This window comes from Cibotium barometz, chromosome 13 (assembly GCF_041138505.1).
Source record: "Cibotium barometz isolate CiBa-2024 chromosome 13, ASM4113850v1, whole genome shotgun sequence".
Taxonomy (NCBI): domain Eukaryota; kingdom Viridiplantae; phylum Streptophyta; class Polypodiopsida; order Cyatheales; family Cibotiaceae; genus Cibotium; species Cibotium barometz.
Genome location: NC_141058.1, coordinates 8922915 through 8940352, shown reverse-complemented (window position 1 = coordinate 8940352; position 17438 = coordinate 8922915). Strand labels below are relative to the sequence as shown.

At 49.1% G+C, this 17438-nt stretch overlaps 1 protein-coding gene across 2 annotated transcripts in view; it reads left to right on the top strand.

Annotated features, from left to right (window-relative positions):
- LOC147632332 (Nucleotide-sugar transporter family protein) overlaps positions 1 to 17438 on the top strand; it is a 145063-nt gene that overhangs the window by 51622 nt on the left and 76003 nt on the right. For both annotated transcript variants that reach the window (XM_086807155.1, XM_086807156.1), the window contains exons 4-5: positions 3427 to 3625; positions 3736 to 3879. In XM_086807155.1, the coding sequence (XP_086663281.1) occupies positions 3427 to 3625; positions 3736 to 3879 (343 nt within the window). The remainder of the gene's footprint in view (positions 1 to 3426; positions 3626 to 3735; positions 3880 to 17438) is intronic.

The following is a 17438-nucleotide window of genomic DNA, read 5'->3' as shown; positions in this document are numbered from 1 at the left end:
TCATTTTTTTGTTCTGCATACACAAAGGAACTTTGCCAACGTGCGCAATAGGGTGCGCAATTTGTTCTAGGTAGAAGAAGGGCAAGAAGAAAACAAGGACAAATCACGAGGAGAATTCTGGGATGCTGTGATTGAGTTGAAAGCAAGGTCACAAGCAAGAGTCAAAATCAATAGGAACATGTGAGAAAAGAAGAAATCCAGGACAATAAGAAGCCAATAAAACCATGTGAAGATGAGGAAGAAGCTAACATGAGCAACAATGATAAAGAAGATAGCAGCAAATTTAAGACAACAAAGGACATTAATGGCCTCAAGGAGAGCAGCAGTTAGAAACCTGCAATTACAGGGGATAAGGAACACAGCGGGCGATAGGAAGCTGGAAATCCTTTAGCGAGATTAAAATCCAAAGCAAAAAGGTGACACAATTCAGCGAAGCTCAGCCATCAACTGCCGGGTGGAACAAAGTCAAGTGATAGAGGATTGGTAGTGATCTCAAGAAACACAAAGATAGATTATGTCAGCATGACTAATGCAAAAGGACTGGGTCACTTTCCTCTTATCAAGATACAAACTCTAATCTTTTCTTTATCATTATCAGTCTGTTTTTGCAAATTTTGCACAATTTTCTTACAATTTGCTATTCCAAAAGAAGGAATGAATGCATATGGCTTTTTGATCCTACAACAAGCACAATTAGATAAATTCTTTTTTGGATGTTACTATAATGAGTAAAGAAGAATTAAGGAGAGTATTACTTGTTGCAAAAGGCAGGAAAGTCGAATTTGCAGGAATCTTGTGCAAAAAGATGAAGCAGCACATGAAGGAATGAAGGAAGGAAGGATTCAAAGCCTGCAATTTGGTGTTCATTCGGAGATTCTACTGAGAAATTTATTGCAGGAAAAGCAAGAATCACTGCAACAAGAACGAGCCAACAGTCAACTTCCACGAGGGACAAGAAAACTGGGGCAAGATGACCAGGCAGCAACTACAAGCAGGAAATTTCATAGGGCAAAAAGCAATAGTATAGAAAGCACCGCTATAGAGAATACACAAGAAATCTTGGAAGCTATGAAGGCAAGACATTATGATATAGAGAAGGACACAAAGCCAAGGAGATCAGTCAAGTGGAAGAACATCTCTGAGATTTAAAGATGACAGTTAAAGGATACTTGACAAGTTGAATCAAGGATAGGTGAAATACAACAGTCTGATGAACGAGTAGCAAGGAAGAAGAGCTGGAACATGGTACAACTTTAGCAACCTAGGAGGAGCAACATTATGGGATATAGCTTCTTCAGCAGGATACCCTGTGAGCAAGAACAATACTTACTAAGGTTTGCAATGCCCACGGAAGAGGGTTTATTCTACCGAGTAACTCTTGTAAGGGCATCAAATTTTTTTAAAGATGAGAGCTCATGCTGCAACGCATACACGAAGTTCAACACGATGCCTTAAATACTCATACTCTTGCTAGGAATATTTCAGCAGCAGTAACTACTGCAGCTGCAGAAAAGGAAAAGCATTATTCAAATTCACCAAGGAGTTTATAGTAAGAAAAGACTACACTACAGAAAAACTGAAGCAAAAATTAAACGTATGCAAGGAAAGGGTGAAGAATATGAAGAAGTTGCAGCTAAAATGGAGGAACAAGCCAAGGAAGCTTATTCAAGAAACCTCACAGTGTGAGAGCTAATTCAGCAACTGGAAAAAACAAATCAGAGTTTGGAAGTCAATAGAAGAAGGAAGCAGAATGACCACTGAATGTAAAACAGATGGAATTTTTGTGGAGACAGAAGTATATCGGTAAAGATGAAAGATGTTCTTAAACAAGAGATGTACTATTATTTTTGGAAGCGTGGCATAATCCAAGAAATGAGCAGGAGACAGTCCTGAAGTGAGTAGTACTGCCTGGTGGGAGCCACAGTAGCGGCGAGGAGTTATACTTGTAATACGTCTCGGTAAATATGATGGGCAACTGTCAGTTCTACGCAGGAATACTAGAAGCCATTTTTCTAGGCCTCCAGGTCGAAGTCTATAAATAGGAGTCATTCTTCGTTTGTTGGATATTGAATTATGAAGATCTAGAGATGATGATTTGGGGAGATGTCTTTTTGGAGTATGATAAAGTAATAAACTGGATGTTGGAACATTTGAGTCAAATCCTGTTGGAGGAAAACTGAGTTCATTGTAATAATTTTTACAAGTTTGTCATAAAGGAAATTACTTGCTTTTGGATTTTCTGTGCGCACATAAATGTTGATAGTGCTGAGAGAGGAGATCTTTATATTGGGCATGGAACTTATAACTACCAAGAATGGACCTTCGTCTTAAGAAGGTTGTTTGCTTCCAAATGACTTGGAAGGAGGGCAAAGACAGGGTGAGAGCATACACCAAACTGGCAGCCAATGTTGAATCTCTCCCCATCCACCATTGGTTATGTAAATGGGTCAAGGAAGAATTGGTACATTAATATTATGTTTCTGGCATAGCAGGAGGTAAAAGCAGCCGTACCTATGCTTACTTCTACCTTTAGTGAGAGTATACACCTTCTAAAACTGAGTATTTGCATGAACAGCCCATAGTGGGTTTTAAAGTGGCTTCTGTCTTGCACTGTGCTTTTCATATGAGAACAATGTTTGAACCATAAAATAATGCTAGAAAGATGCCCAAACCTTTGCAAGTGCCATTTCATACTTTAATCGGGACATGAAGTTTGTGCATCTCAAATATAGTTGTATGAATAGCATTGAGATCCCATTAGTTCTATTTTGTTAGGAATGTGTATTCGAGGTCATATTTCACTTTGACATAGTGCTCAGCTGAGGAGCACAACAAACCTAACAATGAACAATTATAATTGATGGAAACGATCTGATTTTGTTTTAGTTCATGCAATGTTGGTAGGGCATAGGCTTTAAGCTGTGTGCTAGCTAGAGCCTAGCTCTTCATAGGCTTTAAGCTGTGTGCTAGCTAGAGCTTAGCTCTTCATAGAGAAAAGATGGAGCTGGTATTACATGCATCAATCATGCTATTTCTGTGGTTATGTTGGGAGGTGACATACTTCTTGGGGGGGAGGTTCTGAGACATTGTCTCGTGTAATGAGCCTGTATAACAAGAGGATGGAATGTGTGAGCACTTTGAAAAGCAAGATTTGGGGAGTTTTTAACACCATTTGCCTCACGTCATTGAATAATAGCAGTCACAAGGTTTAGCCAGGTGCCCTTATGATCATCTTTGGTCTCGTGTCTAATTGCTTCTCTTTCATGCTTTTGTTGATGTATTTTTGTTAGGAGGTGATTTTCTACAATGTGGAAAAAATTTCTTTATGTGCTTCAATAATAGTCAATGTTTGTGTTTGTGGGTTAGAGGCGCGTTTTAGCATAATGCGTTTGTGCTAAATATACAACACCCTACCGCTTGTTGCAGGCATAGGCAATCCTCTTATCAAATTGGAGCTCTTATGTTATTATTGGGAGCAGCGCTGCTTCTTTGTGTTGGAGAGAGCTCATCTGCTGGTACTTCTAAAGGAGCACACACAGAAGCCATCCTGTTGGGTGTGCTACCTGTTCTTGTTGCCTCTGTAATATCGGGGTTAGCTTCAACTCTATGTCAGTGGGCTTCACAGGTTGGGAAATGCCTAGTATATTTTTGTATGTTTTTCCCTTTCAAATCTTATGGTTCCATCGAATTTATATTGTTGTTACCTCCCTATCTATATGTGAGAATGCTTTGCAGGTTAAGAGAAGGAGCTCTTACCTTATGACGGTGGAAATGTCAGCTATTGGGACCCTATGCTTGTTAGTCAGCATGTTGTGGTCTCCTGATGGTCAGGCCATAAGAAAACATGGTTTCTTCTATGGATGGACTTTTTATACATTTGTAAGTAGTTTTTATTGCTTGAAATCTCTTTCGTTGGCTTGTTGGAAATGTCTATGAACTGGGACAACTCCAAAGTGTTTCAACCTTAAGAAGGATGCCATGCGTGTAGAAAGAAGCATGTGGGAGAGCTTGTAGAGGATGATACCGGGGATCAACATGAGAAACATGTGGTCTCATCGATGCATGGCATCTAGATTAACTAGAGGTCGTACGATACTTTTTTTTTTCCGAGAAAAGATCCTTTCATCAGTTATATAAAAACGCCCGTAGGGCTACAAAAGAGATCCTCTCTGCTCATAAGAAAACAGAGCAGAGAACAAAGCAAGGCAGCCAGGGAGACTCTCCCTAGGTGCTGAAAAATACAAGAATCAGTACAAAGAACTGAGAGACTATATCATACAATAGGAGGGGGGGAAAGCCAAACAGGTGGCCTGTAGTGCCAACGGGGGGACCCCACGTGTAGGGTATAGAAGGGGCCGCTGCGCCAAGTGGTGTGAAAGGCCTGGCGCCGCAAGATCGCCTCATCCGAGTCGCCCCGGATGCGGTCCTACTGTCCTCGCAGGGTGTGGATGAGCTCCTGCCAGATCCCCCGAACAGTCTCTGCTGGTGGCTCCAGTCTCCCCTCAAAGGCCCTGAAACACCGGGCCCTCCAGGTGAACCATATGGTGAGGCTGCTGAGGAGCTCCCATCGTAGATCCCTCTCCTGTGTCCAGCCGGCGGACAAGAAGTCCGGTGAAGGAACAAGGCGAGGCTGGCTCCTAATGAATCTGATGGCCTGGCTGTCCTGCTCCGTCTCATAGCCCATAGCAGGCCCTGACGAAGTCGACCAAGCAGCGGCACCCCACGTATACATCCCCTCTGGAGCGAGGGGGGCCAAAATGCGCAGCATCCGCAGCCAAATCTGCTGCGCCTGAGGGCAGTCCCATAGGCAATGTCTCTGTGTCTCCATAGGGTGGCCGCATCCGACGCAGGCCGCCGGAAGACCGCTGTAGACAAGCCAGGTGCCAACTGCCGAACCCCTGTGGGCGACCAGCCACTGGAAAGTCGAGATCCTGCATGCTTGTCGACTAGCCCAGAGCCTGGTCCAAAAGTCCTCGAGGAACTCCGGTGAGAGTCCCTGAAGCCGCCAGTGCCCCGATGTAGCTGGAGAGACCATCCTCCTCGCCGTCAAAATATGTCGCCCCAACCGAACAGTATGTTGGAAAAAGGTGATCTCTGTGGCCTCAAGGGATGCATAAGGATCATGCCACTCTTACTCGCTAGGGTCCCACTGGAGCCGGGCCAAGGGGCGCGCTGCAGCCCTCGAACAATAAGCTTCCCCAATAAGGCTCTACTCTGATCAACTGGATCTATAACGCCCAAGCCTCCTTGGGCCAACGGAAGTGTAATAACTGCCCAAGCAACCTTTGCCCTGGCTGGCTGACCATCCCGCCCAGACCAAAGAAAGTTCCTGATCAGCCTCTGTACCTGGCTGATTCAAGAGCTCGAGACGATCCAGCAAGACGTAATGTATCACATGGTCGGTAAAAGCACCTGATTTGCCACCACCACCCTCCCAGCCAAGGATAGCCGAGCTGTACTCCAATACAAAAGCTTCTTTCGAATGCTCAGAAGAAGCGGGGCAATCTGCTGCTCAGGTGACAAATCTAGTCCAATCTGGCATCCCAAATATCGCACTGCTGTGCCAGGAGGAATCCATCTAAAACCCGGGTCTGGGCTCCATGCCGGAGTGGGAGCGCTACTGATCCAAAAGGCCACTGTCTTGCGCCAATTGATCAATGCTCCCGAAGCTGCACTAAAAACCTGGAGCGACTGCTCTGCCCACTGAAGATTGGCCTCCTGGCCATGCAAAAATAAACGCGTGTCATCAGCAAACTCAGCATCGAGCAGGTCCTCCCCCCTGACTGGGAGCTGGAGTCCTCTCAAACCAACCTCCTCTGCCGTCAGATACATGCTCATAGCCTCCGCAAAGAAGAGAAAAAGAAACGGGGCGAGAGGACACCCCTGACGGACTAATCTGGTCAACTCAAAACTCGGCCTCCTGCAATCACCACCTGGCTACGAGCTGTGGAATATAGAGCCGCCACCCCTCGAATCCAACCTGGCTCAAAGCCCAGGCGAAGCATAGTGCCCTCTAAGAAACCCCAATCGACTCTATCGTATGCCTTCTCAAAATCGAGAAGCATCATGACCAAGTCCTCACCAAGAAATCTAGCTCGGGCCGTCGCCTCCCAGAAGGTGAAAATGCTGTCAAGGATACTACGCTCCTTGATGAATCCTGTCTGGGTAGCATGAATCAACTCCCTCAGGAAGGGCTGGATCCTCAAACTCAAGGCCTTTGCCAAGACCTTGTAGACAGTATTGAGGATCGTAATAGGCCTCCAATGCTGAATATCATCTGATACTCCCTCCCCCTTGGGGATAAGAAAGATCAAGCCCTCTGTAAAGCTCTGTGGCATCACCCCAGTGTCCAAAACATACTGAAAGCCTCTGCGGAGGCCTGGCCCCAAAAGGTCCCAATAGCGCATGAAAAAGGCAGGCGTGAATCCGTCCTCCCCTGGGCAACTATGGCGCGGAAGGACCCTCAAGGCCTCAGCAAGCTCAACCTCTGAGAGAGGCTTACCCAGAACTGTACGCATACGATCTGTGACCCTCCTCTGCACATGGGCCCACACAGTCTGTTTGCAAGCATCCCGAGCCTCAGTGGCTGGCTCCGCCGAAAGCAGGTCTCTATAGAACCCAGTGGCTATGGCTCTGATCTCCTCTGGCTCAGTAGCTACCGAGCTGTCCGACCTCCCAAGCTGGCGGACTCCTGCTCGAGCATGGCGGGGCCCAGTAATCTCAAAAAACTCCCCAGTCACTCTATCACCAAGCTGCGTCCACTGAGAGGCCTGGCGACGATAGTAAAACTCATGTCTCTGCTCCTCTGCCTCTCTAACCTCCTGGCGTGCCTGGCTCAGCTGGGATGCCACCCACTCACATGTAGGCTGCTGCTCCTGAAGGCGCTGAAGCGAAGCAAGGCTACGTCTCAGCCGACGCTCCCTCTCGCGGGCCTCTCCTAGCCATGTCAAGGCTGCAGCGTGCAAAAAAGAGCTGAGCTCGATGAGTCCCTGGGCACACTGGCCTGCTGTATCTTGGTCAGAGCTCTGACTATCCTGCCATATCCTCTCAATGTCCTCAGCGAGACTAGGATCTGTAAGTACCCACCCTCTCTGGGATCCTCAACTGTAAGCTGGTCTCCCGTGTCCTCTCCTCAAGAGTCAAAATAACTGGCGCGTGGTCTGAAAAAGAGGTGCCAGCGAGAATGCCAACAGAGCCCCCTCGCTCCCCTAACCTGTCGCCCACATAAAAGCGATCAATCCGTGATAGATTAGTTGCCGGCAATCCGACGGAGAGAAACTAAGACTGTCCTGAGAGCGGGAGAAGGCCTCATGCGGCCATGCATCAGTGATCCTCAGTGTCATGCAAAATCGCTCCCAAGCTGCAAGCTCCGTACCGTGCATTGTAACCTGACTGCCTCCCACCCTATCGGCCGGGTCCTCAAGCATGTTGAAGTCTCCCCCGACACACCAATGTGCGGCCTCTGGCAATGCATCCGTAACCTGGGTCCAGAACTCTGCTCTGGCACTAGCATGGTTGGGCGCATAGACATTGAGCACGCCAAAGAGCTCATCATGCGTCCTCAGAATGACATACTGTGCTCTACCAGGCACAATGATCCCGCGATCCACAATGGCCTGCCGCCATACATCCGCAATGACCATACATACTCCTCCCTGCCCACCCAAAGGGCCGAATCCTGCAGACCAAAAGGTGTCCCATCTACCAGGCATCACCGAACCATATCTCCGGATCCTGCTCTCACCCAAATGGTGCTCTTGCATCAACAGAATATCAATACTGCCCCCAACCAGGCATCTCTGAAGCTCCTGCCTCAAGCAACCACGATAACGTATATAATGTGCACTGCCAAGGCCCTGTACATTCCATGAGATGATCCTCATGGATGACCTGCTGAGGTGGATGCTGTCTCAGCCCTACGGCGGGCCTTCGCAAGCGGCTTGGATGGAGAATAGTCCCCATCCGAGCGGCTACGAATCTGCCCACCCGGTGTACTGCAAGAATCTCGGATCAGGCGCCAGTGGCTGTCCCATGGCGACTGCCTCCCGCTCAGACAGAGCACCCTCGTGTATACATACATATCCAGGGTCGTGTGCTAAGTCTGCCACAATGCGAACGACCAAATGTCGAATCCCTCAGGCAACCACACTCCCGGGATCAATGAAAAAATGAGCCAACTCCCATAGTCGGCCTATCACATTTGTCACCTCCAGATCGCTCACATGGTGAGAAAACTCAACTGCCTGAGTCTTCAAAGTGCTAAGAGCGAGCTCAAGGGTCCACTCCCGGTCGCAAGGGCCACAGAGAGGGAATGAGAAGGCCACCGCTGAATCAAGTGCTTCCTCCCCGCGGGCCGGAGGTATCACTACATGAACTCGGATGGGTGCTGGCTCATGTGTGAAGGAGTAATCAAAAGCCTTCGAGCGTTGTCTAGTGTCGAGACGACTCAACCGACTGCAGATAGAGGATATCCGTGAAGCCCGAATCGGCATGGTAAGTCTCCTCTGCGGTGCTCGAGCAAGGTCGGTGCTCCTAGCCCTCCGGATTGCAGGTGAACACAAGGGTACTGCCAAGGCCTCCCGAGGAGGTGAGGCGAGCGGGGGGAGGAGGGGCGGGAGAGGGGGGTGGGGAAGCAGCCGCTGCCAAAACCGGAGCGGGGACGGGAGGAGGGTGCTGGCATCTCCTGGTCCTCAGTCGGCGCTGGGGTCTCCTCCTGGAGGGGAGCAAAGCTGTTCCTCACGGGAACCCAGTGATGCTGAGTCTGTGGCTGCTACTGCATCGGTCTCTGGGCGTGCTGCTGGGGCTGTCTCCCTCGGCGGCGCCCCTGTCCAGGCTGCCACTCCGAGGTCTCTGTGGGCTGAGCAGGTGTCCCGGAGGCTGCCTGTTGAGCCGCATCTGTGGGCGGGCCATCAGGGGCCTGCTGCTGCGGTGCGGGTCGGGGTCTCCTGCGAGGGCAGGCCCTGGCCAGGTGGCTGACCTGTCTGCAAATAAAGCACTGGTTCGGGAGCCCCGAGAACTCCACTCTCTGATCAATCCATCCCCCCCCCTATCCTAGGTAGCTGAATGACCTTCGGAAGGGAGGAGATGTCAGGAACCAAGACTCTGACTGAAGGTAGCCCAGCTGCTCTAGCCACCACTGAGGCTGCAGTGGGGCCAGTCTGGAGCACCGAACCCACCAGTGCTCCTAGTCTCGAAAGGAGCGGAAGGTACTCGCGGCGGAGTCCAGGGAAGCAAACAGTAACATGGAAAAGGCGCTCTCCCTGCTCGGCCGCTGCGGGGTCAAAGCCATGCTGCCAAGGTCTGAAAAATGCCCGAGCGCCCCTGATGTCAAGGGGACTCATGGCAAGGACCTTGGCCACACTCTGGGCAGTCTCGAACTCGATCTGGTAGTGTCCACGGCCCAGAAGCTGAACGTCCAGGATCTTGCCCACGTCTGCAAGAAGGCGGGCCTGAAGAAGATCCCGGATCTCCCCTCTGCTGGGGCGAGTGCCGACTATACGGCAGATGGTGGAATGTGCCTGGAGGCGTTCCACCTTTGCGGCGAGGCTCGCTTCCTCTTCTGGCGAAAGAGAAAGCCTGATGGGGGTATCCTCAGGGGCGGTCGAGGGGGCTGTAGAAGAGTCCCTCTGAGGTGGGGCGGGAGGAGCCTCCACCAGAGTCTGAAGCTGTGGCGAAGGCGGAGCGAATGCGATACCTGCAAGAACTGAGCTGCACACGAAGGGCGGAAAGGGAAGGCGGAAGGATAAAAAAAGAAAGAAAAACCCCCAGGGGGCGGAAAAACCAGCAAGAAGGGAAGGGGCGGGGGTTGAGATAATGCGGCGAAGAATAAAAACCCCCGAGGGGGGGGGGGGGGGGGGAGAGAGGGCTGGCGGAGGGAGGGGACGGGGCGCTGACGAGGGGAGGGGGACGCGATGGCAAGCTGAAGGGGGGCGGGCGGCTTCAGCGTGAGAGAAAGAAAGAAAGAAAGAAAGAAAGATTTTATTAACGTCTTCCAAAAGACCGAACTCGGCCTATGAGACAAATCGGAGTACCTGTATGGGGTATCCTCTGTCATCCCAACAAAATGAAAAAGTACTGAATAAAAAAGCTGAATCTGGGTGTGCAGGGGATGGAGCTCTACTACTAGGAGAATGCAAAGCTATATGCATGGAGTATACAATCATGATATGCAACCTAGCTAGCTCCATCCTGTACCATACTGGGGATGAAGGGGGGGGGGGGGGGGGCGCGATGGCGAGATGAAGGGGCGGGCGCATAAGCGATGGCAAGCGGGCGGGGGGGGGGGGGGGGAGGGCGCGGGAGGGAAGGCGAGGTGCGAGCAGGCAGCGCGAGCAAGGGTGAAGGCGGGAGCTTCAGCGAGCCGGACCTCGGGTTTTGCGGAGGTCGTACGATACTGTAATAATGTAATTCCACCAGTCAGTGTGGAATGCTTGGTTGAGCACAATGCTAATCAATACACTTAAATACGTTGAGATTTAATGGACAACAAGCACAATACAAGATGTAATTTGCTGAATTGACAAGAGATGCGCAATGAGCCGGAACGGCAGGCCCTCCCTCAAATAATGTTTATTGATCTTGGGAGAAGGAAGTATATAGTGTCATCAGCATTTCTGACCGGATTTCCACACCAATGCATATGAATACAGTATTGCAAACAATAGGGTTGTCGGTGAAGATTTGCAACTCACACTACCCTCTCAAGTGTCCATGTTCTCTACCATTTGCTCTCTATTGTTCCACCCACACATGGTAGGAACAATCTGCAAGAGAGCAAGCACGTAGGACAGGAGAACACTACACAGGGTATGTGAACATGTAGTCCAGCTCCTCCCTCACTGCTACTTTCTTTCATAATTGAACATTAAAGCTTATCAATTGTAAGTAGAGTCGATGACAGTGGAAGTCTTCGCGATGAAAGCATTTGGAGAAATCTTCAATCTGTCACGATTCTTCGTGACAAAAGTCTTCAAGTGGATGAGGGAAAGCTTTCCCTATGGGTCAACTGTAGAAAGGAAGTCTGAGATTAGGGTTTTTAGCCAAAAGACTAGAAATAACAGCAAATATAAGGATTGTTTTGCTGAATTTCAGTCATTGGGAGTGTGTAGGAGGGTGAATATCACGTGGAAACTCTTGGAAGCTTCGAAAACACCCTAGCAAGCTTGGATATGGTATTGGGAAGGAGAAAGTGTAGAAAGTACAGCCAAAGAGCCTCATGAAGGAGGGCGCTAACTTTTAGAGAGAGAAGGAAGAGAGATGATGAGATGTCCACCCTGGGTGTCAGGCAGAGAGGGCAAGTGAGTTGGGGCGCAAGCTGGGATGGACACATGGTTGGTTGCTCTCTTTGAACAAAGGGGATACGGTCTGGGCAGTGGACATTGAGTATAAACACAGGGCGGGTGAGTTTTGGTTGCCCAAAACTTAATAAAGTGTTTACACACTCACTCATGAATTAATTTTAGATTCTAAGGTTGCTGACATGCCACATAACCATGTCAGCAGACAACTAGTTTCACACGCACGATTCACGGGCAGGTTCTTACTCAGAACTACACACATAAAGATGCAACATTGGTATGGACAATCCCTGTTCATGAGACTATACCAAAATATATGTGCTCCAGGTAAGTACACGAGGTATTAAATCCAATGGAACACCAATCCTCCAGATATTTCCGGGCATGTACACACAGGCACAAGTCCCAATGGAAAGTCAGCGACAATATCACTTGAGTGGCATCAATCCCTGGCAAATGTAATTGCCATGGAGGCCAGTGCAATGTATATACATAATGAGAAAGCACGGACTGTGACATCTCCCCCAACTTCTGGGTTGTAATCTTAATTGAAACCTTCTCATGCATAAATGGAGACACCGACAAAAGTAGTTTCCAAAACTTGTGCACATATGCATTCACCGTTTTTCCTTTATTCTGCTTCACCCAATCCCACTTCATTGTTATCTCATTTGCAATGGGAGGCAAGAACTGGGCATAGAACCTCTCCTTGAACTCTTCCTATGATCTAATAGGATTCGGGGAAAGCTTCTCAGTAAGCCACCAATGAGCAGCAATACCTTTCATGAACATGCTTACATGCGGGATCATGGATTTCTGAGTGAATTCCTCATCACTAAAAGCAATGCCAAATTGGGCAATAAAAGCTAGTGCCTGTGATGCATCATATTTCCTATGATACATATCAAACTTCACAGATTTGTCTCTGGCTTTGAAGTCATCAGACTTTGATGCATTAGCCTATATCTCAACATGTTCTCTTGCATGTATGTCTATTGTGGGGTAGTCCATGTTACATGTGTTGTGTATGCACATTTTGTAACATGACTACTATGCAGAAGTGTGTTTAATTATGATTAATGCAAAGCAATAAAGATTAATGCTAATCACATGCTCATGACATAGAGAAGGAGAAGAGAGAGACCCTTTACCTAACCTGCTCCTACTGTATATTATTGAACGAATGAGTAATTACAGTGATTCTCATAGATCCAATGTAGATCTAGACTATGAATGCTATGAATGAACTTATGCTTACTGTCCTCACTGTTCGTTAATGGAAAACGCTGATTTGGAGATGTACTTGGCTGCTCCAAACTGTTAGACTGCATGTCCTTGGTCTTGGCTCTGCAATATGTGTCTTTGAATCATTATGAATGACTCCTGACTTGCCTTAATATAGAAAAGTGATAGCAAGTCGTAATCAGGTCGGTTTTCACTTTTCAAGCCATAAGAAGTTATCAAAATGTCATAAAATGTGTTCATATTGTGCCCATAATTATGTCCCAACCATTGGTGTATGTCTTGGGCACCTATAGGGCCACCAAATTGGCTCCAAACTGCCCATATACGACCTCTAACTTTGCCCTTAAGGCGGCTGTAAGGAATAATCGTATCTATGTTGCACCGGATTAACGTGTGCACGTGACATCACCTCTTGATAAACTTGGAGTTGGGGTGCACATGATGCGCCTTTGCTGCATGCTATCGATTTGACTACGGACTGGATCTCCCAAAGAGTGTCTCCACCACTATGTCCTTGGGAACTGCGGGGAATGGAAGTTGCCCCTTTGTCATTGGAAGCTCTATTGGCATGGTAGACTCCATGAACACCTCAGACACTGAAGTACTTATCTTCTCCTCCTCATCAATGGATTTGGAGATAATTGTAGGAACCTCTTAAACTGTCACCTCCTTGATGGCTATGATGACCTCGGGAACTCGCATGGAATCTGGAATTGTTTGTGGCTCTGTATGCTTGTACAATTGCACCTCTTGTCTAGGCGTAGTGACTGCGTTCTTCCGTGTGTGCCCTTAGCCCCTCCGCCGCCCGCCCCGCCCCCCAGTTGTCTCGTGCTCCCCCCCTACCTTCACATCTCTTCCTTCGCCTAAGCGCGCCCCTTGCCTCCCCATCCCCATCCCCATCTCTGCCTCCGTCTCCTGCCCCCTCTCTCCCCTCTCTGTCTGTGTTTCCTTCTCCAGCCGCCCTCTCTTTCCTCTTGCGCTTTCCCCTACCCTGCCAACGTGCTCCCCCCTCTCCATCTTTCTGCTTGCATCCTGTTCCTCTCGCCTTCCCCTCCGCCCCCTCCCCCCTCTTTTTTCTCTTCTCCCGCCTCCCCCCCCCCCCCCCCCCCCCCCCTTCACTTTTCCTTTCCCCATAGGCTTTCGTCCATTTTCCCTCGTGCCTTCTATCGTCTTCAAGCAGTCTTTCTCAGTTCTTGGGGGGTTTTTTCTCTCGGCAAGTCTCGGCTTTTTTCTAGTCTTTACCCTCAGGAGGACTCCATGGCAGCTGCTCCGTCGTCCCCGACCGAGGCTGCCGTTAGTTACTTATCGTTTTCGGAAGCGGATCTTCAGCTTCTCGCTACGACTGTTGCATCATTAGAGGCCTCCACTCTGGTATGCAAGATTGTTGGTAGCCGCCCAGCGCACGGAGAACTCATAGATCTTTGCAAGCGAGCCTCATTGGTGGGCCTGCAAAGATCACAGACACTCATCCTCTAGGACGTGGCGACTATCAGGTTGAGTTCGACTCGCCTGCGACATCAGATTGAGTCTTGCATCTGAGCCGTTGCATTGCGTACGGCATAGGTCTTCTTTGCATGATGGCAGCACGGATTCGACCCCATGTCCGAACCACTGGTTGGCATGTCGGGCTTTCTAGTGACAGTCTGCTTTCCAGGCCTTAGGAAGGAATGCCTTCCTCTTCTCATGGTGATCGGTGGAGCCATCGGAAGAGTGATGGAATCCCCTCCCCCCCACTATTGGCTCGTCTCTTGCATAGGTGGTCGAGATTCCATCCCTTCACATTTGTATTGCCTCGCTAGTGACGATGCCCTCATGTCATATCTATACCATGCCTCCGGTGCTTATCCCATCATTCAGAGAGTGGAGTACTCAGGCCTCCGAGGCCAGTGTTCCATTTGTCAGCAGATGGGCCACCTTGCTAGAGCTTGCCCTCGGCGGGAGGCCAGGAGATTGCCTCCCCCCCCCCCGCGGGGTCCCGATGCAGATCCTCTCCGGGGGTAGAGGGAGAGAAATGAAATGAAATGAAATGTTATATTAACGTCTTCAAAAGGCCATAATGACCTATGAGACTAAAAAGTTACATCATGGTGGATCTGATACAATGTCTGGATAAAAAACCAGAAAATGAAAAATAAAGATGATACTACTGGCACCTAGAAAATGAAACTGGAACTGGAAGGTAAAATGAAAATAAAGATGATACTACTGGCACCTAGAAAATGAAACTGGAACTGGAAGGTAAATAGAAACCCTTATAGGGTGTGAATATAGTGAGGGGGGGGGGTACGCTATGGAGGTGAGTGGAGTACAGTGAGGGGATACAATATCATGTGGGACGGGGGGGTACACTATGGAGGTGCCTCCATCTCATAATATGTGCCGCATCGGACGCTGGCGGATCTCCTCAATATCCTCTATGGTCAGCACCCTGACTGGGTGTCCCGCATGTCTTGCAAGAATAATCCGAATCCGCCGCTGCAACTTCCGTCTATGCTGGGATGCCCTCCTCCGTAGTCGTGGGCGTCTGGACCACCCAAGCTCAATCGCACGATCAATCAGTGTGGTGCCTCTGAGTCTGGCTCTCTGTGCGCCTAAGTAGGCTATCTCTATATCTCCGCAGCTCAAGCAAGAACAATCCCAAACACCTCTGGTCCTGGTACCCCACGACTCTGGAAAGTGGTCCAAAACCCTCTCTGAATAAACAGTGGAAACGACCACGTATCTCATAGTGTGCAGTACAATGGCATATATAATGCAGCTCTGTCTCTGGCTCCCCATGGCATACTCGACATATCTTGGCCTCAGCTGGTATACCTCTATATCGGCCAATCTCAATCTCAAGCTGGTGTGAGGATGTGCGAATCTGACCAATAGCACATCGTACTGCATGAGACAAGTGTACATCCATGTAACTGGGTTTGCTCACAAAACCATCTGCTGTGAGCTGAAGAAAATGCTCTCTGTTGAAAGCCATCTTCATGCCCAGCTCCTCAGTCGGCTGTATCCATGTCCTCCTAATGTCCAGTTGAACTAAATCCTGACTGATGAGTCTGGTTATCTCTGTCCGTGTGAGAGTGAGAGAGGGTACCTCCAGAGAATACTGGAAGGGAGGCAATCTGTCCATGCTAAACCATGTGCTTGGAACCAAGATGTCATCTGTCCATACCAACAAGCCGTGTCTCCCTGTAAAGCTAACTGTCGGGGAGGACTCAAGGGCGAGGCGTGCGTATCTGTCTCGGGGGAGATCCCACAAGCCATGTATGTAGGAGACTGATCTTGTAAGAGCCTCAATCACCAGAGGGGCAGCTGCCACCTCTGCTCGAATAATCTCATGAGGTACCAAGGCCTTGGCTCTAATAATCCTAGCAATCATAGATACCAAAGGCCTCTCCATACCTCTCCACCTGCCTGCGCTGTGATGGCCCACTGAAGGTCCCCATATCTGCACTCCATAAAGCATAACTGATGTCACTAGAGTGTCAAAAAGCCAAAGTTTCGTTCGAGGTTCCTGAAACTGAACCTGCGAACGCATCCTCTCCAAACCACCCAGGGCTGCATGTGCTCTAGTCAATCTAGTCTCTGCTGCTCTCCTCATCGAAAACACTGGCCCACTGAATACTACCCCAAGATATGTATATGCATCTGTATACTCCACAATCTCCTGCCCATATGTAAATGTGGGAGCTGATCGCCTAACCCAGTGTGGCGTGGTGTTAAACACCATAACCTTGGTTTTGCCAAGGTTGACAGACAATCCACTATCATGTGCAAACTCATGTAAAGCATCCAGATGACGCTGCATACCCTCAGGGGAGTCAGAGATCAACACTATATCATCAGCATATAACAATAGTGGGATCCATGTACCTGCTAGCTGGGCTCCTCTGTCCCCCAATCTCTCAATGTAGTCAGAAGCCTCATCCACATACATACTAAACAATGAAGGAGATAACGGGCAACCTTGCGGTGCGTACGTGTCCTGCAACTGATCTATATAAAGCCATAATTCCCCATATGAGCTCTGTGGGTACCCCCATCTCCTGTAATCGCCTCATCAATCTGGCTCTGGGCACTGTATCAAATGCTTTGCGGAAGTCCACAAAGCTACAATAAATCCATCGCCCATGCGACTTGCCCCCCTCAATAATGGCCCGCAGAGTCAAGATGTGGTCAAGAGTAGAGAAACCTCTCCTGAACCCTGCCTGTCCCTCTGCTCGAATGCCCTCTCTCTCTGCCCATCTACTCAATTGCTGCTCAAGAATGGATGCATACAATCGTGCTAGTGTGTGACCAATCATAATAGTGCGATAATTCCGTGGCTCCATAGGGTCCACTGACGTGAAGATAGGCACGATGGTGGACATACTCCAAGTCTCGGGTAAGCCTTCACACATAGCACGATTGAACATCACTGCTAGAAGCTCTGCCAGCATGTCTCTCGCATGAATAAAGTGCTCAGCGACCAATCCATCATGATCATATGCTCTCCTAGTCTTCATCCTATCAATGGCCTTCCTTACCATCTCTGCGGTAAAGAAAGTACATGTCTGTGGGCATGGTGCTGGCGGGTTAGGGAAAAGGTGTTTGTCTAGGAACTGTATATAGAGATGCTGCATAACTACCCCAGACCTCTGTAGAAGTGATGGCCAAAGCAGGGGAGGACTCATGAAACAAACACCAAGTCTCCCTCGAATCCTAGCTCAAGAACAGCTGGTATAATTCCTGCTCTAGCTGAGCAAGGAAGGCTCGCTTCTTCCTTCGCACAAGGCGCCGGAAGGCAATACGTGACTGTCGGTGAGTAGTGACTCCCAAAGCAACCTCCCGCTGCAGTCCGGGCTCTTGTCTCTCTGCACTCCTCATCATACCAGCTGTTCTGGGGCATACACCCAGAACGCT